We start from the raw sequence: 26,259 nt of genomic DNA, 5'->3' as shown, positions 1-26,259 counted from the left end.
TAAGAATCCTGCCATCCTGCTCAAGGGCTGTGCACTGGACCCTGTTAAGATCTAACTGTAAAACGCCTTGCGTAGAGCTGCCATTGAGAAGTGAGACAAGGGCCCCTTACTTCAACCAGCTTGGTAAACAGACCAGAGCACGTCAATGTCTCTTTGTTTCTTGAAATCAGCCTCTGTCTCTATCCATGTGCTGCCTTTTGCCTTATCCTTAGATTGTCAGCTCTTTGGGGCGGGGACTGTCTTTCCGTTCTGTGTTTGTACAGCGCCTAGCACCATAGGGGCCTGGTCCATGACTGGGGAGCCAAGATGCTACTGCCTTACTAATCCTACATGGACTGGGAACCCTCCGGTCCTGTCTTTACTTTCTGCCCTAAACTGCTGATTCACCCCCTGTTCCTGGAAGCATACCGGCCATTCATGCTTATTTCCTTCTGAGGAGACAGTCACCAGAGGCTGCATTTTAAATACTTTCCTTTGGCCGTGTAAGTGATTTCCAAAAGATCCACACCGTTTTCACTGGGGTCTGATTCAGCCCCAAGAGTAAGTTCAGAGGAATGTTCTCAGCCATTGCTTATGTGAAGCTCCCACAAGGTTCTGGCAGGGCAGCTGGCTCAGGCTAATCATGTTTTTAACTCACCGCTTGTAAAAGCACCTTTTCCTGATTTGCTTTGGTTTTCTGCCCCTTGCGGCTGCCCTGCCCACCTGGGTTTCAAGCATGATGCTCCGGGGCGTCATATCCTGCCCCGGCAATGGCCATTTCTCCCTTCCTTATCAGGTGGCCTTTCACACCTTGCTGTACAAATCACCAGAAGAACTGGTAGGGCAGACGCAACGGGCTGGTCTCTGGCTTGTCCACTCAGGAACCCAGCTCTGAGAGGATGGAGCAGTCCTTCTAACTCAGGCCACCCATAGCCACCTTCACACCCAACACAGATGGCACTGCAGAAGGTAGCAGCTTGGCTGGAGGATAAGATCATGGTCCTTAGGGATCTAATCACCAGCTCTGATATGCCTCCATCCTTCAGAAATGCCGCTTCAAAGCCTGGCTGGGGGTGGGGGGGCCACACTTTCATCCTTTTTAGGCAAATAAATTGAGTTCAATACAGTGGGACCTTCAAAAAGCCCACGACAGGTGTCAAGATAAATACCTATGCAAATGGCTAGAACTCAGGACCTATCCACTCTGAGTCACCCTGATGCTCTCTGCAAACTATTTGAGATGAGTGATGCTACCTATATGAAAATAATAATATACAAGACAATAATACCTCGCTCTTAGCAGCTTTCGATCTGAAAGTGCTTTGCAGCAGAGGTCAGTATCATTATCCCCATATTATAGATGGGGAGACGGAGGCACAGAGAGATGATGTGACTTGCTCATGGTCACCCAGCAGCAGAGCCAGCATTTGAACCCAGGTGTCCTGAGTACTAGCCCAGTGTCCTATTTCAAAGGCTATACTGAGTCAAGTAATTGCCTGTAAAACCTCTCCAAAGGGCCAGTTAGAGATGACGGGAGAGGTTTTCAAAAGGGGCCTAATGGGTTTAGGAACATGCAGCTGATTGACATTTTAAAGTGGGGTTTGTGCTCCTAATTCCCTTAGTCTGTCAGTGAAAAACAGACAAAACACTGTGCCAACTCTGATAGGTTTGCTTAAGGGAATCGTTTTTACCATGTCAGCCCATTGAAATGGAATTTGAATTCATTACACTACACAGTATTAGACTCACAAACCAGTATCTCCAACGTTTTTGGTTGGATACATGCAGCGCAGTGACTGTGGAAGCAACAGCAGCAGTTTCCAACATCTAGCCATCTGTCTATTTCTCTCCCTCCCTCCCTATAATACTAAGAGAGGGAATGACGGCCAGGGCACTGCGGGAGACGTCCCTTACACTTTTTGACAGTGCTGTGGGATTTTACCGGAAGCTGCCGATGACAGGCAGAGGTGATCACGGTGGAACATCTCCACTGCAGCTCGGTGCCCATTGGGAGTGAAGTGAATTGTGCCCTTGATTACGGCATGGCCTGCTACTGGAAGGCCTAAAGCATTATGGGTAATAGATTTCAGCAGCAGCGTTGGCTGGATCCTCAAATACATTCATTACGCAGATGACTGCGGCCAAGGACAAAGCAAGAGGAATGCCAGAGTCTAGCTGAATACAAACGGTCAAGAATGGCCTCTAAATATGAACAGATGCAAACGAGGGTGGCGGAGGGTGGGAGGGGGGACCCAGACCACCCAGCTCACCAGTGTAAATTATTTGCTGCTTTTGGCATCAGTCTGCCCTCTTGGAACACTCTCCAAAAGCCACTGGCCTACAACTTTTTCCAAAAAGCGGCTCCCTGAGTGATGTTTACATGTTGACCGTGCCTCCCTAGGCTTGTAACGCTGTCCAGCGGAAGGCAAAGAGCAACAAAGCCATCTGGTTTCCACCTGCACCCACATCTGGAGTGTTTCCATTATTGGCTTCCACCATGAGGACATGTTTGCTTAAGTCAAGGGAAGGGAAAGGCCACTTCATTCGGCTGGCCCCAGGCAGCCTGGAGGGACAAGCGGCTCGAGTTCCAGCATGGGGCAGATTTGAGTGGATAGCGTCAGACTTGGTGGCTGAGGGATGGAGTGTCTAGACTGATGAACAGGACTAACCCCCGGGCAGTGCATTAAAAGAAGCAAGCGTGTGTCTAATGAGGGTTACTCAGGGCAGATCTACACTTAAAAGCGCTGCATCGGCACAGCTGTGCTGCTGTTGCATTTTAATAAAGACGCTCTAAGCCAACGGGAGAGAGCTTCTCCCGTCGGCGTAGCTCATCCACCTCGGCGAGAGACCAGCGCTCTCCCGCCGACGCAGCGCTGTCTACACCAGCGCTCAGACCAGTATCACTGTGTCGCTCAGTGGAGTGGACTGTTCACACCCCAGAATGACATATATCGAAGTAATTTTGTAGTGTAGACCAGGGCTTAGAGTTCAGGTCAACAGAATGGGATCCTAGGCTGTCCTCACTGTTTTGGTTTGGGTGTCCTGCCCCTGCATTTAGGTAGTGACTAGGATTGCTGTGCACGCTGAGGCCTGGTTAGGGAGATGGCCTCTGCCACTGGGAAGAGAAATGTCTCTCTGCTGTTATGGCATCGCTCTGGGATGGATTCTGGGAAATGGATACTTGTTGTTTCCCACTAGAGCAGCCTGATGCATCTGGCCCATCACCATGTGCTGTAGGAAACTACTCAGAGCCCCACCAGCTCTGTGGGGAGCAAACAGCTTGAGAAATTCTCCTTTTCCATCCTTTAGATAGTTCTCTCTCTTCATGCAGTGATCACCCAAGAGAACAGCTCAGGTGTATGTGGGGAGGGAGAGTGGAGGTCTTTTCTTTTTCTTATATATAATTTAATCCAAGATTAACACTTTTCATGGGTAGATTTAAGTGGAAATAAGGGCAGGTTGGCATAATGCAAGGGGCACACCCACCTCTGCTCAGACCTTCACTCCTGACCTGCAGCCTGCTCCCTCCCGCCCACTATTCCAGTCCTGAGCCCCACACAGCCCTGCCAATGCCCCTCACTCCTGGCCTGAGCAGAGACTGCCAGTTGTTTCGGTGGGTTTACATAAGAATGGCCCGACTGGGTCAGACCAAAGGTCCATCTAGCCCAGTAGCCTGTCTTCCATCAGTGGCCAGTGCCAGGTGCCCCAGAGGGAATGAACAGAATAGGTCATCATCAAGTGATCCATCCCCTGTCGCCCATTCCCAGCTTCTGGCAAACAGAGGCTAGGGGCACCATCCCTGCCCATCCTGGCTAATAGCCATTGATGGACCCTATCCTCCATGAATTTGTGATGTGGACTGACCACTAAACCCTTTTCTAATTAAGACAGGGGGTTGCACCCTGAGCTCTGATGATGAGAAGTTACTGCACTCACCTCATCCCAAATCGCGTGTTGGAATTCACGCCATGGCACTGGGATGAGCATCTCGGCCACTATTGCTTGGGAACTTACATGAGCACATGTAGTGAGGAGGATTGGTTCATGTCTCCTCTGTAAGACGCAGTGATCAGGTAGAAGGTCTGTACGGAGACAGCTCTACTTTCAACCTTCTCCGTGGGACACCTGATGATAGATGGGCATTTCAAGCCTGCCAAATCTCAGCTGAGCAACAAGAGATGCCTGCTTTGACTCCAGTTCTTCTCGTATTGCTCTTTTATTAATTTTGCCAGCTGAGACCATCTGCCAGAAGCTGTCTAAATGGCTCCTCCATTTAATTTTCAAAATCAAATAAACAGATTAAATCAAAAGGGATATTATGAGCTTGATTTTTAAATATGGAATTGTTCCCTGCCTCGTTCTGGCTTCCGCCGGCATGCTTGGAACACATCATTCGGGCTAAGATTTTCCAGATTCTGTGTTACCCACCCTTTCTCCTAGCCACTGGGATTTCAGCCTGACTCACGTGTTCTAGTGCTGCATGAGTGACGAGGGTCAGCAAGAGAAGGGGAAGGGGAGCAAATATGTTTCTTACCCTTCAGGAGTAGATCCTAAATATCACAAAATGGACTAACATAGGCAGTGTTCTTTGTATGCTACATAAATGCACATTGTATTGAAACGAACAAGCCCCATGAATCTGGGGTGAAATCCTGCATTGGCGTCAATGGGAGTTTTGTCATTGACTTCAGTGCGACCAGGATTTCACCCTGGAAGCAGCAAGACTGAATCAGCAAACACAGAATGCATGGTTACTTGGAGGCCTACAGCCTCCATGGAAAGGATCCCTGTTGCTAAGATATTGCCCTGCCAGTACACTAGCTGGAAGGATTGTTCTGTACTGAGAAAGGGAAACTAACACTGATTTTTAGGCAAAGCAGAAGTTGAGCAGAAGTAAGTGTCTGCCAATCACTCAAGAGAATCACTCCGCTCATCCCTAAAATGCAGCCACTTCTGGGGTGGAACATTAGAGCTGTTTAAGAGCACATAGTAACGCTGCACTACCTACATGATAGGAACTGAAAAGTAATGCATCTAACAGAAGAGACCGGGGTATTTACGGAGGCATAATGGAATATCTGAGTAGGAACTGGGGCAGTGCATTGGGTTGACCATCCCTGCTCAAAGTGTCTTGTGATCTTTAGTGTCCAAAAGCGATCCAAAGTTTAGTTTTATGTTCTGTCAAAAAGACAGCACCTCCTGCAGCGCAGCACAGCACTTCCCGAGTCTGAGCCAGCTGCCACTGGGGTCAATAGAAAGATTCCCGCTGACTTCAGTGAGAATTGGAATAGATGCCCTACCAACCCGGAGATTAATCCATGCTACTCTGTCAAGGTAACTGCCACATTTTCCACAAGAATGGCCTACTCTGCGGTCTAGGCAGCTCTGAATTATTCCACAGGCCAGAGCTAGGACTGTAGTTAGCTCAGCAGAGGTTGTTCCTGGCATCCAAACCTCTTCCCTGCACACATGCACTCCACGACTGCTGGCTTAGTGGTATCTGATCTCTCCACGTTGAGCAAGGGTGTGGCCGACAGGGCCGTGGACAGAGCATGCAAATACGACTGAGGCTGTTCCAACAAAGCAACAAGATTAGACAATTACAACATATGGGGCATTTTTCCCTGATGTCTTACTCTTCCCACAGTTTACTTCCTGGCTATTCAAGTTTCTGGCAACAGAACCTAACAAGCCAGCTGACAGGAGGGGTCTCTCCTCTGACTCAGATGGAGTCTCTGGGCTACAGTGACTCCAGCCTGGTGTTTAAAGAATATTGTTCACTGGTGTGACAGGATGTACCAAGCATTCACTGCCCCCTGCCAGAGGCCCCACCACCTTGGCACACCTCGCCCTAAGAAGGTGGATAGGAAGAGCAGCAAGTTCAGACATCCAGAGGTTGCCTAGAGAGAGACCTCCCATGATCAGCTGCAGGCAGAACCAGCAAGAGTTGAAGGGCCTGGAGCGGGCAGAGGCCAATGAGAGCTCAGCAGGCCAGATAAAAAGGGCTGGCTGTTTTCACTAGGGCCCAGTTGTGGGGGAAGCCAGAACAGGGCTCTCTCTGCCCTAACCCAAGTAACCTGACCCAGTCGGGGGCCTACCCTTGACAACACTGGCCTTGGATCTCTGTGAAGGGCAGTGTTTATATCATGGAGTATTCTGAGTTCAGATTTAATTTGTGTTCTGTTAACTCCAAAAGGGGACCAGACTGAGAGCTGACCTAGTTGGAAGGCTAGCCCACGGAAGGGGCAGACCATTGCTGAATCAGGACACAAGGGGGCACTAGAGAAGAACTCCAGCAGTGCCATGTCATGAGAGACGGGGGCACGCTAGTAGTGAGTGCATGCTACAAACCATGGTGGGAGAAGTGGGATGACCAAGCCTGCCTTCCTAGCAAAGGGGAGAAGGGAATATTTGTTGAGACATCTTACACAACAACAGCAGGCCCAGGCTGAGGCCCAGTAGCTGTTCCTGGAGGGGCAATAAGAGGTCGAGCAAGCCACCTAGTGAGCTGCTTCATCTACAGTGTGTGACTGATGGTACGCCCCATCACAATCTCCCCAGCTACTTTTCAGCAAGGCCCTTCTCATTCAAGCTGTGTTAACTGAGTCACAAGGAGGGGAAGAGACTGATTCCAGGCCAATGAGTTAGCAGGGATTACACGTAGTGTTTGGCTGAAAGAAGAATCAAACAGATCATACATCTAAAATGTGAAGGGCACCTAAAACTTGAAAAAGTCCAGATCAGATGCTCCTGCCCCGCACACATTATTACCGCTGCTTCTGCATTTCTGGCTTTGGAAAGAGAAGTTCCTGTAATACTGTAAAAGCCTCTCACCCAGGAGTAGGAAGTACCTAAACGTGACCAGAAAACTTGTTCTCAGATCCAAGTGATTCAAATAGTTCCCAGAAAAACCCAGATCTGTGGGGATTTCTCTGAACCCAACCACCAAACTTTTGGTGGTTCACTACACTAATGAGAACCTGGAATTTCACTGGGTTCTGAGCGTTTGCTTTGGCTGGGAGATCCAGGTCCTGATTTTGGTGGCGCTGTATCATAGCCCACTGGACATTAAAATATCCCAAAGTATTTGGGGGAGGGAAGGCTGGTGAAATGTCATTGCAAGATGACATGATGACACCAATGTCATGATACGGTGACACTATCCTACAGGACTCACTTTGTCAGCTGACAATTCTGCATCCATTTAAACGTTTCCCACTAGAGCAGCCTGATGCATCTGGCCCATCACTGTGTGCTGTAGGAAACTACTCAGAGCCCCACCAGCTCTGTGGGGAGCAAGCAGCTTGGAGGAATTCTCCTTTTCCATCCTTTAGATAGTTCTCTCTCTTTGCCTAAAACACAACACAATCAGCCCCAAGACATCTGGCATCTGCCTCACTGACTCCTCACAGCTTGGGTGGCTTTTTCCTTGACAGCAGGAAATGCTTCCCAGCCCATTCAGTGCAGCTACATCTCCTCTGCAGGCTGCTGCTGCTAGATACTGTGACGGAGCCACAGCAGCTAGGGATGGACCGCGCGGTTTAAGGCCAGAGGGGGATGAGGTACAGAGTAGAACTGACTGGGCTGGGCTGGTTGGAACCATGCTGGAGAGCAACTATAATGTCACAACTTGGGATTCTGAAAACAGTCTGGTGCTGCTAAAGGGCCATACATGGGCTTTAATTATTAATGGAGATACCCCATCTCCTAGAACTGGAAGGGACCTTGAAAGGTCATCAAGTCCAGCCCCCTGCCTTCACTAGCAGGACCACGTACTGATTTTGCCCCAAATCCCCAAGTGGCCCCTTCAAGGACTGAACTCACAACCCTGGGTTTAGCAGGCCAATGCTCAAACCACTGAGCTATCCCTCCCCCTAAGGAGGAGGGATAGCTGAATTCACTCCACCTGAATAATTGTATTGCCCCTGCATTTTCACTTGCATGCTTTTTCCTTCTTATCTCAGTGATTCCTGATAGACGAGGTAGCTAGAGGGGAACATTCAGGGGGTGGATAGATGGATACATAGAGAGACATGGAGATGGATGGATGGATGGATGGATGGATACAAAGACAGAAAATGGTGGGAGGGGAAATAAACCTTTTTGGAAATTTTCTGCCTTTTGATTTTGTCAATGAAGTTTCTCAAAAAAACAAAAAAAAACAAACCAGGATGAACTTTCCATAAAAAATTCCTTGACACATACATCCTGTTTTCCCACCAGTTCTGATACATAGATAAATCAGATCGAGAGAGAGATGGATTATTTATTATTTCAGATGTATAACAGTAGTATTTTTGGAGCATTCCGATAGATCAGCAGACCACATTCAGCTCAGTCAGCCCTACTGTGGCACCCCCTTGATGCTAGTACTGTCAGTGAGTGGAATATAAACATAAAATGCTTTAAAATACCATTGCAATGGACAGAAATTCCCCTGGCTGGTTCTATGACTCAGCCTACTCTTGTGGATTATCATGTCACTAGAAACGCCCCTTTCATGGGTTTTTTGCCCTGTGTCTCCCTGACATTTATTTCCTCTCAGGGGTCCTGATGGCATGAGTTTTGCTCTTGGGCATTGAGTCCTGGCTGGAAATTCCCTGTGTGGATGGATAGCTGTGTATTACTAGGTCGTGTCTCTGTTATCCTTTGCGTGCCCAACAAACCTTGCAGTAAGTATCTACCCAAGGGACTGGCTGGAATGGATTGCTAGCAAGCCTGACCTGTAGCTTCAAGCCTGAACAAAATCTCACCAGAGACCACATGAGAGACACGGTTAGGGTGAAGGGATAGCCACTTTAGGCTACGGATGCCTGAATGTGGGAATGCTCCTTAGCCTTTCCACCAGAGGCATGGGGGGTGTCCCATCACACTCTCCCTTTCGCTATCTGGTTAAAGTGGGATGCTGAGAGCTCGAACACACTTTACTCTGGGCAGCCAGTCCGTATGAAGGGGTTGCCGTAAAGGACAGCCTCTGCTCTAGACATCTATGGGGAGGATTACGCTACTCCTGCAGCAGCTCTGTATTCAGATTAGACAAGTGACTCCACTGGGCAGAACAATGGCCCTTCGCAGCCGCGCAGGGAGCTGGGATTCCCAATCAGCAGTTGCTGGGGACCAGTCTCCCGTTCAAGAGTGTGGTTTAATGGCCACGGGAAACATACGTGAGCTTCTGCCCTGCCATCATTCCACACACCATCGTATTGTCTCATTACTCTCAGTCCAGCCGCCCATGAAGCTGAGAACTATTGATCCAAGACATGGCAAAGGCCTTTCTCGCCTTTAGCTACGGGCAGATCTTGTTACTCTCACATTTAATTACATTCACCAGATTCTATAAAAAGAGGCAAAAGTTGTTTTCTCATATTTAATGGCCCGGCAGATTGTTAATGGCTCTAAGCTTGTGTGTATTTTGGGGCAGGTGCTGGCAACAGAGAAAAGAAGGGGTGCTCAGTGCCTCAGCTTTAGGGAAAGCAGCCACTGATCAACTACCTTGACTCAAAACCAACGAGGAGTCCGGTGGCACCTTAAAGACTAACAGATTTATTTGGGCATAAGCTTTCGTGGGTAAAAAACCCACTTCTTCAGATGCATGGACTCCTCGTTGGTTTTGTGGATACAGTCTAACACGGCTACCCCTCTGATACTTAGTACCTTGGCTCAGCGAGCAGACTAAGCTGAGATGCATTTGGGACGAAGGAAGAGGTTGTAATGCAGGGGTTCTCAAACTGGGGGGGGTCGTGAGGTTATTACATGGGGGGTCTCGAGCTGCCAGCCACCACTCCAAACCCTGCTTTGCCTCCATCATTTATAATGGTGTTTAAATATATAAAAATGTGGTTTTAATTTATAAGGGGGCTTGCATTCAGAGGCTTGCTATGTGAAAGGGGTCACCAGTACAAAAGTTTGAGAACCACTGTAAGTAAGAGGCACTGATCCAGCACCCCCTTCTGGGCAGCTCATGGGGCAGCACTGGTGGGACAAAGAGAGAAGGATCCATGTTATTCTTACGCCCTATTATGAGTAATGATAAAGACATGTTTGATGGGGGGGTTGGTTTTTTTCACTTCCCCCTCCCTGTCATTACTCCAAACATCTTTTTTCCAGTTTCTTTGTTCTGAATCTTAATTCAGTTGCACAAGCCAGGTTCAGGCGCTGGGGCAGGAGAGACCAGTTGAGAGCTGATCCAGAAAAACTCCACCCAAAGGCTCCCAGCATGACATTGAGGGCAGGTCTACATGGCAATCAGAGGTGTGACTGCAGCCTATGCAGGCATACCCAAGCTGGCTTTGACCTAGCTAGTGAGAACACACTCAACCGTTGCAAACGATGATAGAGGCAACCATGGAATAACTCAGGATCAGTGCTAACACTACCAAGCAGCTTCTCCGAGTGGATTAGCCCTGTTGGGATCTAATGAACATCACAAAGAGACGGGAGAGAGCTGTGGACCCTGCCTGGGTTGTTTCTGGCGCGTGTTTGCAGAGGGGAAGCGCAGTGAAGAAGGAGATAGTGCTCAGATAGCTCCCCACAGGCCGGATACAATGGGAAGCCTGGCCTGATTGCAAGCTGTCGGGGCGCATTGACAATACCAATGCCAACTGCCTCAAGGGGTCAGCATTGCCGCACTGGTGGGAGCAATGGTATGGTCTACAATACATTCCAGCTCCGTGTTTCAAGCCTTTAAGTGTACACTACCAAAAGGAATGTCCTAGAAAGCCTATTGTTTAAGATTCTGGAGGGCTATTTTTTCCAGAGCAGCCGGTGAAATTAGTCTCCCTGCCATATAACTGGCATGTGACAGAAACACTTCCCCTGGGCTTCCGAGAGGAACCACTGTTCCCCGTAACATTAACCAAAACAAACAAGCCCCATTGAAGAGTGAGAAGTTCAAGGTATCTTGGACCTTGACCTTCTGCTTCACCATCATCATTATCATCCCAATGTCTCCTTGTCTCTCCTTCTTTTCTTTCGTGGTATAAAAATATATATTTCAATAAACTAACCACACCCAGGAGCCACGCTACGTTGTCAGGGCATGACGGGACCCCCCTCCCGCCGGCCTGCACAGCATTACTGATCCCAACATACCCGCTGCAGAAGCAGATTTGGACTCTAGCAGGGCAAATGCACAATAGCATTTGCCTCTTGCTGCCTCCACTTGCAAATCAAATCACAGACGCGCAAACAATTAGAAATGGAAACCACCACCACCACCACCACCACCCAGCACCCGCACACCAGAGCTAACAACCAGAATCAGACCAAAGCATTACAGCCCTTTGAAGACAAAACTATTATGTGTCATTGGCAGAGAACAGGGGCGTCAATGCCGGAGGCTCCATGTAATGGCAAGGAATGGAGTGAGTGAGATAAACCCAGATGATCCTGGCAGGGCTGCCAGGGGTGGGGGGGGGGCAATTTGCCCCAGGCCCCGGGCCCCACAGGGGCCCCACAAGCCCTGGCCCGGCGGCGGTCCAGGTCTTCGGCAGCATTTCAGCGGTGGGGGGCCCTTCAGTCTCTCCTGGTCTTCGGCGGCATTTCGGCGGCGGGGGGCCCTTCAGTGCTGCCGAAGACGCGGAGCGACTGAAGGGCACCCCGCCGCCGAAGACCCGGACCGCTGCCGGGTGAGTACAAGCGCAGCAGCTCCCCCACTTTGTCCCAGGCCCCCTGAATCCTCTGGGCAGCCCTGGATCCTGGCAAGTGATCTCCAATCTGACCCGGGAGAAAATTCCTTCCTGACTCCAACCATGGGGATCGGTTCCACCCTGAGCATGTCATGTCCCAGCTAATGAGTTCCTTTAGCCAATACAAGACTGCCCTCGGTACTGTATTTTCTAGTGCTCTGCTAAGCAGTCTGTTGACTGTGGTAGAGTATTTGGAATTCCTCCAGAGTGGGATTTTTCCATGGCACAATCTTATTTTCTCACACTGTGTCTCTCTTGAATTTCTGCTAGTAGCCCAGGGCCCATTTCTGTTTTCAAATGCACTAGTGCAATCTCACTGAAGTCAGCATGCTTGCACTGACATAACTGATGTTTAGCTCCTAGCATTTTTCATTTCAGTAATAAACCTATTGTCCTTGCCTTCACCCCTCTACTTCCCCCTCCCCCGCCTTTCACCCTTACTAGGGCAAAAGGTACCTAATTAAAATGTTGCTGTGGCCTTTATCTGAGTTCCTTACAATCGCTAATGTAATTATCTGCACAACACTCACTCTGAGGTAGGAAAGTATTATTAATCCCATTTTATGGATATGGAAACTGAGGCACAAAGAGATTAGGTGACCTGCTTGAAGTCCAAAAGGAAGGTGGTGGTGGATGGGGGGTACTACCAGGGCTGCCAAGTCCTTGCTTACTGCTTTAACCACAAGATCATCCTTTCTTTGCAGTGGATTTTGCTTCAGATAAACTATTCTCTTTTCCTGCTTGTGTCTCATGTAAAAGTTGGGGATGCTTTAGCATATTAGTTTTTTCCATTCAACAATGCATCTCATACATAGATTTTGCAGGGAATGGTCCTAGCAGGACTAGACGCAGGGATGTTTCCCAGGCCAATGCTCCAGCAATAAAGTTAAAGAACAAGTGACTTTAACTTCCTCCAACTGAATTTTAGAGCATTCTTCCTTCTTTCTAATTTGTTCCAGTCGTACATACTGTACTGGACACATGCCTGGACTAAGCACTGGTCACTGCTTCGTAGCTGACATCTTTGCGCCTGGATGAGCCAAGATGTTCACACACACATACACAAGAGGGGAGACAGCAGAAGAACCACTAAAAATAACTTGCTAATGGCACAGGCATCATAGCTGGCTCAAGGATGTTACAGTCACTCCAAAGACATTTCCTGGGGATGAGCAATTGCACCCAAAACCACCGAGGAGCGAGTCTTCCGGCATATGTCTTGCTTTGGGCATACAGCTAGCAAAAAATGAGATGCCATCTCTTTAAAACTGGGTACTTATGAACAGTGGGGAACGCCCCTGACAGGACAGGATGGAACGGGATGAGGGCAGGAGGGGTTATACCCATTGGCAGCGCCACTATGGTTTTGGCTCTGGGAACGTTGTCACTGCTTATTGGTGTTCCCAGAAGAGTCACTTTTGGAAAAGATTAGGTGTGATGGGACATACCCCCATCCCACTCAGGAAAAGGCTAGCAAGCTCTTCTGGGCTCAGCTGGTACTAAATAAGCATGGCTGCAGAACCCGGTCTGCTTGGGAGAAGTAAATTGAAAAGGAAGAGTTTGTCAGAGGACAGGGCAGCAACCAGGAGGAGGGCTGCTGTGTCCCAGAGTTTGCTGACTCTTGCAACACAGCCGCTGCGCGGAAGACAGCTTGCAAAGCTCTGCTGGCCACAAGGATCCACCAGGCTGGTATGAGCCCATTACAGCAGGGAGGGGTTGGAGATAAGTCCTCACCCAGGGTCTAGCCATACTCCACCTTCATAAACAAACCGGATAGCTGCAGACTCTTTTGAAACACTCAGAGACCAAGTGCCCCCATAACCAGAAGGACTTTGGAGGGGGAACAGTCTCTGAAAATGCCCAGAGAGCCTCAAAAGAGCCCAGCCTAACCCCTGGGGGACAAATGAAAGCTACAAATCGAGTTTGGTAATTTTCATACTGAGTGGCCTGTTTAATGTAGTTTTCTTTTTGAGTAGTCACCCCATGCCTCTCTCATTCCCTGTGCTCCAACCCTGCCCTCATGCATGTGGATGAGGTTGACCGACGTGGCTCCCAGAGTTAAACTGCAGTTCTAATAAACCCCTGACCGTCTCACCTACCCGTTAATAAAGGGCCCCATCTAAGGAGAGGTCTCCTTGAGTAACAACTGAATCAGAGGCTTCAGGTTCCCTGACGTCACTGTCCTGAAATAATTCATGGGAATTACATGTGGGCATCAGGGGAAGGAGGGAATTCTGCTCTTCTATGTGCTTTGGGGTCACCATTAGCTGTAACGTGAGTGAGTAAATTCCGGCTTTAGAGTGTTGCCAAAATAGCTAATCTACTGGTAAAGGAGAGAAGGTGACTGGGCTTATTGACCCTCGGCTCACTCTGGCTCAAGTCTAAATCATAGCCCAGACCGAGGCCTTAGCCTTTGGGTGCCCAGCCTGGGATACCTGGGACACCTTCAAGAGGCCTGAATTTTCAGAGGGGAGCTGCACAGCGGTTTGGGAGAATCAGCCTTTTGGCTGTGCCTCAAGTTGGAGAGCCAGGATCTCACCAGCCCCGTTGGAGAATCCCGGCCATCACTTCTAGCTGCTGTTGCTTTTATTCAGGTTGGGGCTCCAGGGACCCACCACAAGGATTCTACCATCAATGTGTGTGTGTGGGGGGGGGGGGTAACACTCAGTGAAATCAGTGGGGACCCAAGGGAAAAACTAGGCCCAAGGGTTGGTGTGAGTGGCAAAAGGAGAGTGAGAGACCCACGGCCTGGCCCATGCCTACCAAATAGGAGCTTAGCCCATGCCGTCAGTCTGCTGCACTTGCAGCCAGCTCTGGACTTCCCCTCTCTCGCCACATCCTCCACGGTAGCAACGGTGGTTTAATTGGCACATTTGGCACTTCTAGTTCAGCAAACTGCATGTCGTTAAACATTAATAGCATGTCGCAACCTCTGGCAGACAGAGCCAAGGCTGGGGATATAGGGCTCTGTCTTCTCTTCTCATGCCTTTATTCGTTCTCTCCCTCACCACCACCACCACCCCCCGTATCTCTCTGCCGTGGTCTACACGTCAGAGTTTTGCAGGCAAATCTACATGGATCAGGGGCGTGAAGAGGTGTGATTTCCAGCGGACAGAGCTGTACCACCAGAAGCCCCTAGTGTGAACACAGTTCTACCAGCAACACTTTGCTTTTACCAGTATTGCTTCTTTCACACAGGGGTGGGGATGGAATGAACTATACCAGCAAAAGCTTTGTGGGTAAAGCTGTGTCTACACTAGGAGCATTTTGCCGGTACGGTATACTGGTCTAGCTATACCAGCAAAGCACGCCTAGTGTAGACTGGGCTTACAGCCCTATCTCTTTCACACGCACACCCTTCTCTGACAGGTTTGGTACAGTCCTCCTGCTGTTGGGTTTCTATATCACTGGTCAACTTTGCTCTCAGACGCTAACGCGCCCAGAAAGCCTGGGTGTATTTTTACCTCTTCCCCTCTGTCATTTCCCATTAGGAAACGTGATCTCTCTACCTGCTTCCCAGATAACGAAATGGACTCGCTGCAGCTTTGCCTCCAATCGCATACAATCAGCTTGTGTCCCAAAAGCACGCATCATCCCTCATGCACAGTGACAGGGACAATGGGGGATAAAACTGGGTCACTCCAGCGCCAACACCCTAAAGCCTCCTTTGGTCTGAAGCGCTCTCGTCTCCTACTGAGTCACATACTGCATGGCTGGCTCAGGGCCACAGAGTGAGAACCACCTTTCTCCTCTGCAAGGCTCATAAATCTTGTGCCTGGGCGTTCACAGGACAGATTCTCCCACCCCAGGTGCTCTGGTTTCAAGACGCATTGAAGTCCAGAATCAGCCTTTATCTGGCCACTTTCTTCCTTTAATCTATTGTGGCATTAATATACTCCAGTTTGTCCTTAACCCCGAAGCTGCACACAACCCGGAAGACTGTGTTCACAGCGGATTGCTCACTCCAACGGGTCCTTTGGTTCCAATCCACCTGTGGCTCACACCCCCTGGAATATTGCTTTGGGTTCTGGCTTCACACGGACGTATCAAGCCAATGCAAAACTCCAAAGCAGGAGCAGCAAGGTGACCTTCAAGCCACTCCTGCTGGTAGGGCAGAGATCAATGCTGAGTGGCTTCCAAGAGGATCCTGGCCTCCCTCTGCCACCCAGTCTGGAATACATGCAGGCTATGCAAGTAAGGCATTCACGGTGAACATGCTGAGTATTGGAGTTCCTCAGGACCCCATCTAGTCCTGCCCTGGCCTCACACACAGCTCCCACCATAATCACCAAAGAAGAATGAATCATCCACAGCGTGGGTTTGCTTTTTCCATTTGGGGGATGAGCATTCTAACTCCTCTCCCTCTGACACTGGTTGCACGTCCCTGACACTTTGGCTGCCGTGAGTCCACAGTGCAAGTAAAGATGAGAGATGCCCTGTCCTCTCCCCTCCCCTCCCCAACCTGCGGCTGACTGCAAAATCTATGGCTTTCTTTCCAGTTGCCCAGACACCAGAAGGTCGCAGCTGCCTTGAACTGTCCTCTGATTGTGTATCTCTCTCTGCCTAACTGTTAGATGCAGAGAAGATCCCTTTGGTGCCTGGGATGGGCAACATGCAGCACATTCTTCAGAGAGTGCATCCTCCTTTGGGGCCTTACCCTTCCAACAGAAGAGAGTGGGGATAGCAACCCTGCACACGTGGTATCCGTAAGGGTGCTGAAAGTCTCATCTTCACCTCGCTGGGCAGAGCATTGCCCCACATTCCCATCCAGTGTCCTGCATGTTTGGTTAAAGACAGCAGGGCAAATCCCACCTTCGGCTACACTCATGCAGCCCCATTAACCAATGCCACTCATGCACCCTATGGATCAATGCACCCACTGCACCACCATGGATCTATGCACTCATGCCCCCGCACTGACCAATGCATCCAGTGCACTACCACAGACCAATGGACGTGTGTAACCTGGTGCAACCTCTCTGATCAATGCACACGTGCAAACTGGTGCGATACACCCATGCAGACCAGTACAAACCCACTGATTAATGCACCCATGCAACTCCACCGATCACTGCACAAAGTACACAACTACTAGACATTGCACCAGAGCAACTGAGGCAGAACTTGACTCATTAAAGAGGGAAGAACCTTGTACAACATCCCCCCGATCCCGCACCCCTTCACTTTTGTAATTGCTGCCTAGTGTCCAGGGAAAGGGATGCTTAAGAGGATTCCTTCATAGATGCAGCCTTTGGCCAGTGCCATATGACTGCTGCCTAATCCAAAACCAACAGATCATTAAGGAGCATCTAGAGAGGGAGGCGACTCTATTAAGGGCTGGCTGCCAGCACACAAACAAAACAAGAGGGAGGTGATACCTTACCATGTGATAGTTAATCATTTCCTGCAGGCTGTCTCCAAATTTGTCGAGGCACTCCTGTGAAAGGAGAAGAGGACAGGCAATGAATGGGGGCAGCTGACCTTCCTCCAGCACTGGCAGGCGAGGGAAGATACTCTTTAAGCCACTGAGGAGCTCGCTCTGTCAGCTGGCAACTGTGCTTTGAAATAAATGGCTGGCACTGAAGCCAGAGGCCGCCCGTCCTTTCCGGTTTAGTACTGAAACCAGCACCGCCGGGCTCTTTCTCTTGCACGATGGTTATCCACGTTTCCCAAATCACCAATGCTCGCTGACCTAGATTCCAAGGATCCTGTTTGCATTCTGGCTTCTTAAAACCATAGTGCCTCTTGCAAACAAGGATCCTATTCTTCAACCTTTGCAACGTTGCATTATCTGGGGATTCTTTCAGACACCGAGGTGAAATCTGTCTCTATGTGAGACTTCAATGATGAATAGGCCTCGGGCTGATCCTCTCTACGGGGACAAATTTCACCCAAAGGGATCAATATTCTGCACGTCTATAGCACAGCTTCCATGTAAAGATCCTCCAATGCGCTGGACAGACTCTCAGGGATCCCGGGGAGATTTCTGTTAAAATTCTGACCCCAGCTGGAATGAGAGTTGGCAGGATTTCCTTGCCTTTGATGGCGTTCACTGGATATCACTGCCCCTCCCTGCCACAGCTGATAATAGCAGCACGTGGCTGCAAAGATCTCAGTGCGCGTTGCAGATATTATGCCTCACAACCATCTGCTCTCCAGCCTTCCTTTAGTGAGACAGGTAAACTGAACCCATGTCACAGGAGGGTAAACTGAGTCACGCAGAGATCATGTGTTTTTCTTGTCCGCTGAGGCAGTGGCAAAACTGGGCAGGGAACCCAAAGTCCTGATTCCTGGTCCCCTCACTTGCCTCTCTATAGAGATGTACATATATAAGTAAAAGATACTAGCGTAAAGGACCTCCGATAGGAAGTCAAAAGAAGCACCATGTAGAAACCCAATGCAACACTGCATATTGCAAAGCACACACCTAGCATCACGGGCATATGCCGACTCCTGGGAAACATTTTTATTTGCTCAGTTTAGAGAGAATCCCCAGCAGTCCTCCTCCCATATATAATGCCCCAATCTCTTGTTGGGAAGTTTAACCCTTTCTGATGCTTGCTCCCCCTCCCCCCAAGGCAACTCACCGAAATCATTTCGTCCTTCTTGCATTGCTGCGACAGGTCTCGGACCCCGCTGACGAAGTGCTTGTTGGTGGTGATGTAGGCTTTCCCAGCCTCAATCATCCCACTGCATAGCTTCACCAGCTGCAGAGAGAGGAAGAGACGTGAGTGGGGAATGTCCTATAGGGCTGGCCAAAGAGTTTTGAAAAGAAACCTGACTTGCAAATAAAATTCACCGAGTTAGGTTCAGTCTGATCTGCGGGGCTAATGCCGTGGTTTGAACTCATAACCTTCAGAGTTAAAACCCTGCATTGCTACTTGTTGGCCTAGCTTAGTAACTTCATTACTGCATTACTCTCGTTCAGTGGTCCCCAACCTTTTTCGTCTGGCGGGCGCCAGACGACGAGCCACGGAGGACCTTGGCGGCGGACGAGCATCCGCCGAAATTCGTCATCCATTTCGGCAGATGCTCGTCCGCCGGCCAGTACGTGGGTGCACTTAGACGCCCCGGTGGGCGCCATGGCGCCCACGAGCACTGCATTGGGGACCCCTGCTCTAGTTTACTGATTGGCCACTAGCGGGTGACAGACACTCTCTCTCCCAGTATGGGTTGCAGACAGACAGCCACCAGTTGTGAAATGCCATGATCCCAGAGGATTATTAGTCTGAACATGTGAATCCAAACCGAAAGAATCAACACAGGACAGAATCAGGAAGTGAGGTCAACCCTCCCCCTGCTGCCATTTAAGAAAACAGTTAGAGGCCAAAGTCTGAGCTGGGGTAAATAGGTGTCGCACCAGTGGATGTGCAACAGCTGAGGATCTGGCCCTGACATTTCTAGCTCTCGTGATGGCAAAGAAAAGCTTGGGAACGTGGCCTGGGTGTAAAGCAATGATGTCTGCCGGCAGGAGCAGCAGCGAATAGAGCCACCTGGCCCCCCAGTCATACAAGACTCTGGGAGGGGCACGGCGGGAGGATCAAGGCACCATGTTGGGGCCACACTGCTGCTGCCAGGAGGGGAAGGAGAATCCTGTTGCTGCTAACACCACTGTCAGGAAGGGAGGGAGCATCCACGCCCAGTCTCCTCTCTGCTCGGGCGGTGGCCATGGGGCAGCCCCCAGGTGAGGGCGTGGCCAAATCGCTGGATGGCCGTATGCCAGCTATCACAGGGGCTCAGGCCACAGCTCTCACCTATGCCTGGTTTGCCTCCCAGATCAGCTGATTGCAAGCTACAGCAAGACCTGCCGGGAAGGAGGGTGCCGGAGAGAAAAGCTTGCTGCCAGTTAGAGTCCTGGGCGAGGATGGTGATGTGCTGTGGCCTGAGCTAAGGTGGGGAGCGTTCCCTGCAGACAGGTGCTTGGCACAAGAGGCCAGAGGAAGGCCTCGTGGGAAGCAGGCTTTGGAGGACATGGCCCTGGGCAGCAGGAAAGCTGCTCCAAGTATTAGCATGCGAAGGCTGGAGCTTACCTAACGGGAGGCCCCAGTATGATGCTACCTAGAGAGGTGATATGGAAACCCTGCAGCAGAGGGGAAGCATTGAATGGGAAGTTGTAGCCCAGGGAGGTCTTGACCCTTGGTTGAAGGGGGGAGGAAGCCCTCTGCAACCAAGGGGGGGTCGATTTAATGACTGCACAGACCCTAGCAGAGGGTTGTGCCCAAGGAGGATGAAAAGAGTTTGCACTTTCATTGCTCTGGAAGGAGAAGATTTTTGGTCTGGCCAGATCAAACGATCAGCCTGGGGAAGACTGTCCTTGGTAGGGAAACTGAGGCACAACTGCATGCCTAATTGTGGAGCGGTGAAACGCACCTTCACACTGGCCTGGGGTGGGGCTGGCAGTGGGGAAGGAGGGGATGAGTAGCTGAAGTGAATGGTTTGCAGCCCACTTGTGTGCTCAAAATGATTTGTTTAAACTATTCAGTGGAGATTTCTGAACTCAACTGCAGGTTTGAGAGTTGTTTTGTGGGCGATTCGCTCCATATGTTCTCTCTGGATTTTCCTGGCCAGGCGGGGGGTTGGGTGTGGGGAAAAGGAAAGCAAGGGCAGAGGCTGTGACATTTAGCAGCCTGACAAACATTTATCTGATATAATGGATCCGAGGGCTTTGTATTTTTCTAAGCTGTGTAATATGCATAGGGCAACGACCAGATCCCTGTAAAATCAGAGGGACTCTAGCTAACTGTTAAACACTGTCTCAGTCGGTCCTGCAGCCCAGGGAAGTAGTACCTCTGAGGACTAGAGATCTGAAGGGAATGATGGTATTCCTCACTGAGCGGCTCGTGGTGCTAGACAGCACAGTTGTTTTCACTCAGTGGATGTGGAAGGTCCTAGCTCTAGTGAGGGATGTGTTAGCAACAGTACTACACACAGGGCGTCTGATTCTCCTCTTACTGACATTACAGACTGTTACCACACCACTGAAGTTAGTCCAAACTGCCACCAGTCTGACAGCGGAGTACGACCAACTCCTTTGTTTTAAAGATGGGTGCACAGCAACTCTTGTAATGCTCTAGAGCTTGGCGAGGCCGCTTCCCACCGCAGCCCTCTCAGGGTCCATTAATGGACTGTGATCACTAATTTAGTCCCAACTGCATGGAAAGTGTCCAGAAACAAGAGACTTCCAGATACACACATGTGAGCTCCTGTGCAGCCCTAGAAACAACCCGTCCACTGATTGCAGTGAGTCGGAACTCACAATCCCTTGGTTATCTCATTTCTCCTTTTAGAATGGATGGGGGAGAGCAAGGCCTCAAAAATCTCTCTTCTTGATCACTATAAAACCCCTGCCCGAGGAAACCACCACACCACCCACAGTTAAGGCTGGTTTAAAAAATACTGTCTTATCCACACACTCCAAAAGAAACCAACAAAAAATGTTTTTGTTCAAAACTTGTCACTGAATGTTTCATTTATTTTTTTGACAACATGAAAAATGTTGGTTTTTGACAACCCAAAGTTTTTGGAAACTGAGGGTTTTTTTAGCAATTTTTCACTGGGGGGGAGAAACCAAAATCATCCATTTTAATGACTGTAAAGCCATTTTTGATAAATGTGACCAGCCCCTGGGGCGAGTCGATGGCCTCCAGCTGTGTTAGTAGAGTATTATCTGAACACAATTCTCACACGCCTCCTTTCTCTCTTGTTCACATAATCTGGCAAAACAGCACCGGGTGCTAGAGGAACATTTGTGCTATTCCATCCCACCCCAAAGAAAGAAAACAAACCGATGTAGCTCCTGTAGCATCTGGAGCCCAGACGGACACCGGGGGCTTTGGACAGATCCTTTGGAAAGGAAATCCAGCTTATTCTGCAACGTGGCGGTTTTTAAAATACCTCCTCGCACACACGGCCAAGGCTGTGTTCCTAGTAGCTGAGGGCCATTCAGCACGACAGCACTCTGAAATCATGTTCCCTAGCTTCAGAAAGACTCCTGAAATATTAGAAGGCTTGGGCACCATTGGTAGGAAAGCAGTCTGCAACAGCTGGAGGCAAACTTGAGGTCGGAGTGAAGGCAGCAGCCGTATTTGCACAGTTTAGAAACAGCTGTTTCTACCTCTCACTGTAGAAAGCAATTAAAGACTGAGAAACCCACCAAACCACAGGAAGGGCAGAGAGTTGAGTCTTATGAGACAGATCCTGACACTCTTACTTGCACTGAATAGCACTTTATTCCACTAGTATTCCCAAGGAGGAAGGATTACCTAGTGGATAGAGCACTGGACAAGGGCTGAGAAGAACTGGGGTTAGCTCCTAGTTCAGACATAGATTTCTGGTGTTACCTTGGGCAAAGTTCCTTAATTTGCCTGTGCCACTGTTCTATACAGAGAAGTTGACAATAAATCCACTAAAGACAGTGAAACACTCAAACACTATGGTGATAAGGGCCATACAAACATTCCTATTTAATCTGAGCAAAACTAACAGAATTTTGCCCAGAATAAACCCTCAAAGCATAACTGCTTTGAATTTCAACGGCGGCCTCGGCTTCAAATTCCTGGCTCCAAACTCACCTTTACTCGTTTCGGTTCCAGGCTGCGTGGCCCTATTTCTGATTCTGACACAGCCACAATTTCATATGATCAGCCATGCCAGGAGATTTTGGTGCAAGCCAGTGGAAACAATGTGAAAACGAAACCGATCTCATGAGAGCTGTCATTCAAAATGGAAGAAGCTTCCAGATCAGCCCATTGCTACCATCTGGAGAGGGCCCAAATTACATGAGTCCGTAGCTTTAAGACAGTCCCTGCCCAAAGGTGCTCTACCTAATTAGCTCTCTTGTTAAGTCTATTGGAAATGTATTTATGGGGCAGTCCTCTATGCAATGAAATTGTGAGTCCTGAATAATTGTTTATAGAATTTTAGAGCTAACAACTTGGGGGGGAGGGATAGCTCAGTGGTTTGAGCATTGGCCTGCTAAACCTAGGGTTGTGAGTTCAATCTGTGATGGGGGCCATTTAGGGATTTGGGGCAAAAATCTGTCTGGGGAGTGGTCCTGTTGGACTAGAACCTCCTGAGGTCCCTTCTAACGCTGATATTCTATGAAGGATTCCAGATTGACAGGCCTAGAAACCAATGGCCTTTAGCCACAGACTAGCCACAATAATGGCACTAACAGAATCATCAGAACAAGCTTCCCTGAAACTGTACAGTCAAAGTGCCCCAGTCCTACCTCCAAGGGACCAGCTCCAAGGGCCACCAGAGAGTTCAGGGTTCCTTTCAACTTCCAATAAGGAGGCTAATTATCTTCTGTAGGCACCTGCCCACTAAGAACTTAGCTAACACCACCTATTTGTTTCCCCCAGGCCACCCATTTCTTGGGGCCTGTGGCTTCAACAAAGACAATCTCTTAGTCCGATGCAGACGTTCTCTCCCCTTCTAGCAACACACAAGTTCCCTGCTAAACTCCAGCAGCGTCGCTGGTTCCTTCCCCTGTCTGCTCAGTTCAGAAACAACTGGGCAGATGTTTCCGACATTTGGAGGGGCACAACATGACTTTCTCTCAATACGTCTCTTGACTTGGATCCAAGACTGTTTCAACTCTTTTCCCACCCACCCCCACTCTAACACTCCTGGCTATTACAAACTATTCTTGCTGATGGAGGCTTTTGCCTCCGTAGCTGCCGATAGAGACCTCATCAAATCATGCAGTAGCACAACCAGATGGATATTTGGAAACTTGAAAGGGGCACAATCGATATCAAAAAACAGGAAATTTGACCTGCCTTGTTGCTTTTCCTACATCCTTTTGCAACATCCTTGGAATGTTTTGTATTTTGAATGTATGTTTTTTGTTTGTTTAGCACTTGATTCAATGCTATGTTGTCTAAAATTAGAGTCCCAGCACCCAGAAAAACATACAGAAAAAACAGTCAATGGGCACTGCCCAGCCCTCAGGAGAAACCCTACACTAAACAGATCAGCCCTGTTAAGCCTGGCACTCGTTCACAACCTTCCAATAGCGGACAAGCATGTGCACACAATAGGAGAGATGAAAATCGGTAAGGTAGCAAGTTTCAGGTTCACGCTTCCAATGGGGAAAGATGGTCTTATGATTAAGGGTACGTCTACACTACCCGCCGGATCGGTGGCAGCGATCGATCCAGCAGGGATTGATTGATCATGTCTAGTCTAGATGCAATCAATCGCTCCCCGAGACCTCTCCCGTCAACTCCTGTACTCCAGAGCCATGAGAGGCACAAGCAGAGTCGACAGGGGAGCAGCAGCAGTTGACTCACCATGGTGAAGACACCATGGTAAGTTAGGGTGACCAGACGTCCCGATTTTATAGGGACAGTCCCGATTTCTGAGTCTTTTTCTTATATAGGCTCCTATTACCCCCCACCCTGTCCCAATTTTTCACATTTGCTGTGTGGTCACCCTACAGTAAGTCAATCTAAGTATGTCGACTTCAGCTACGTTATTCACGTAGCTGAAGTTGCGTAACTTAGATCGATTCCCACCCCCCCAGTGTAGACCAGGGCTAAGATATCATCCTGGGACTCAGGAAGTCTGGCTTCAATTCAGTTCTAATTCTATCCGGCAGAGGCCAGTGGTGTACACATACTCAATTTTCATTATAGTATAATAACAGTTTGCACGTCTATAGCACCTTTCATCCAAGAACTTCAAAGCACTTTAAAAACATTAATTAAGCTTCAGAAAGTCGCTGTGTGGTAGGTGTTATCTTTATTTTGCTGCTCGAGGAAAGGTGGTGCAGCGAAGCTATAGTTGCACAGGGAGACTCTGGCAGAGACTGGAGTAGAACCCAGGAGTCCTGACCCTCATCTAACCAATGGGCTAGACATCTTCCCCAAAGGAGAACTATTTAAGGTGCTTGTTATAATAGGAAATGGTTTTTAAGACTTTATCACAATAGAAACAGATTCGACACGATATTGTTAAAACCGTTCCCAGTTGAATTCCACATACATCCTCCCCTCTGTGAACCCCAGCTCTGAGATACTGAGCGCTATTGTAACCAACCCAGGCTGCATACCTACAGACATCACAATCACAGAGTGACCACTGCCCCTTTATTTCTATTACTGTACTGTGGTGCCTAGAGGTCTTAACTGAGGCTACAGCCACGTTGTGTTAGTTGCTGTGCAGACACCTAGTGAGAAACGCCCCTGCCCCCACAGAGCTTTACCGCCCAAGTTGACAAGCCAAAGACAGAGTGGAAGGAGAAACAGAGGCACAAAGAAGTAGAACTCTCCTGACCGCTCTTCAGAAACAAGCCCTAGCTACTTGTGCTAAAAGGAGCAACCAACTCACTCGTCTATGTCTGCGCAGCAGTGTCTGGGGCCAGGCAGTACAGGAAGACATGATCATACACACTAAACCAGCATATCCACCAATGATTTCCTGAGCAGGGGCCCTGTGCCCAGAACAGGCTGGCGGGGCCACGTTCCTAAACCAAAGACTCACCCCAGCCATCTCCCCCAAAGCCACTCCCTCAGCTTCCCCATCTTACCTTGTCAAGCTTTGCTTCTATCTCCACCACATCTGTTTCCACTTCATCTATGGTCGCCCTGTAATCAGAAGAGCAAAAAGGGGAAATCAGCTGGTTGCCTAAACATGGATGATGGGCAGAGAAACCGAACAGTCTTTGAAAGGCAAAGGCCAGAAGAACTCCAAAAGGCAGAAGAGAGAGGTGGAAGTTCACACCACCCAGTCTGGGGTTTCCTGCGCAGAGGCTGTCGTATAAGCGGAGGATGCACATTTTGGGAGAATTCCATTCCGAGGATCCTACATTATCTGGGATGGGTTTTGCTCCTGGGCTGATGAAAAATATTGGAGGGGGGAGGAAATTGCTGACAACCCCCCATACGTGTCACTGGCAAGTCGCTGGGCTGTCTTGTGCCAGGGCAACGTACAGCAAAGCCACCACCCACGGGGTCTTATTCTGATCTTGTTTACACCCATGTAAATCGGGAGCAACTGTTAAGTTACACCAGCATGAACGACATGGCTGGGGTAAACGGGCGCACCGCCCACTGGCAACCAGCATTCACTGTTCCGGCGTAGAGCCCTTGGGAAACTAGACCCGAGGCTGTAATGATTTCTCAAGAACACCCACACGTTGGCTTGCGTCTTCTAAACCCCAGCAAGCCTTTAGCCCAATGTGGGCATATCTTGGTCCTGTTACCATCTCAATCTACTCACTCTCACACACCTCTGAGTGTTACCCTTAGTGCCTTGGCTGTGTCTGGAGGAGAGATCCATTGGGTCTATTTTCTTTCCAGTTCTTGGGTGCTGGTGACAGTAAAAGGCCAGTAGGATTCTAGCTTCCCCCAACTGTGAGACATATTCCAATGACATCAGCCCAGCCCATTGGCAAAAGACATTTCCAGCTCAAGACCTTTGGGATAAATCCACTTTTCTCTTAGGCAAAACTCCAACTGCAAGAGCAGTAAGGTAGAAACTTTCCCATGGATAGCAACTTGCTGGGACAGCCTGTCCACAACTGGGCAGCCACTCCCTTCAACAAGCACCTGGAAATGTGGTAAACCTCACTGCAATTTTGTGTCCC

The 26,259-nt window shown here is 49.3% G+C and overlaps 1 protein-coding gene across 4 annotated transcripts in view; it reads right to left on the bottom strand.

Annotated features, from left to right (window-relative positions):
• Window positions 1-26,259, bottom strand: part of ACAP3 (ArfGAP with coiled-coil, ankyrin repeat and PH domains 3) — a 167,750-nt gene that overhangs the window by 70,695 nt on the left and 70,796 nt on the right. For all 4 annotated transcript variants that reach the window (XM_034753170.1, XM_034753171.1, XM_034753172.1 and 1 more), the window contains exons 2-4: window positions 25,201-25,258; window positions 18,254-18,373; window positions 17,050-17,103 (exon numbers count right to left, since the gene is read on the bottom strand). In XM_034753170.1, the coding sequence (XP_034609061.1) occupies window positions 17,050-17,103; window positions 18,254-18,373; window positions 25,201-25,258 (232 nt within the window). The remainder of the gene's footprint in view (window positions 1-17,049; window positions 17,104-18,253; window positions 18,374-25,200; window positions 25,259-26,259) is intronic.

This window comes from Trachemys scripta, chromosome 19 (assembly GCF_013100865.1).
Source record: "Trachemys scripta elegans isolate TJP31775 chromosome 19, CAS_Tse_1.0, whole genome shotgun sequence".
Taxonomy (NCBI): domain Eukaryota; kingdom Metazoa; phylum Chordata; order Testudines; family Emydidae; genus Trachemys; species Trachemys scripta.
This window is presented reverse-complemented; position numbering and strand designations above follow the sequence as displayed.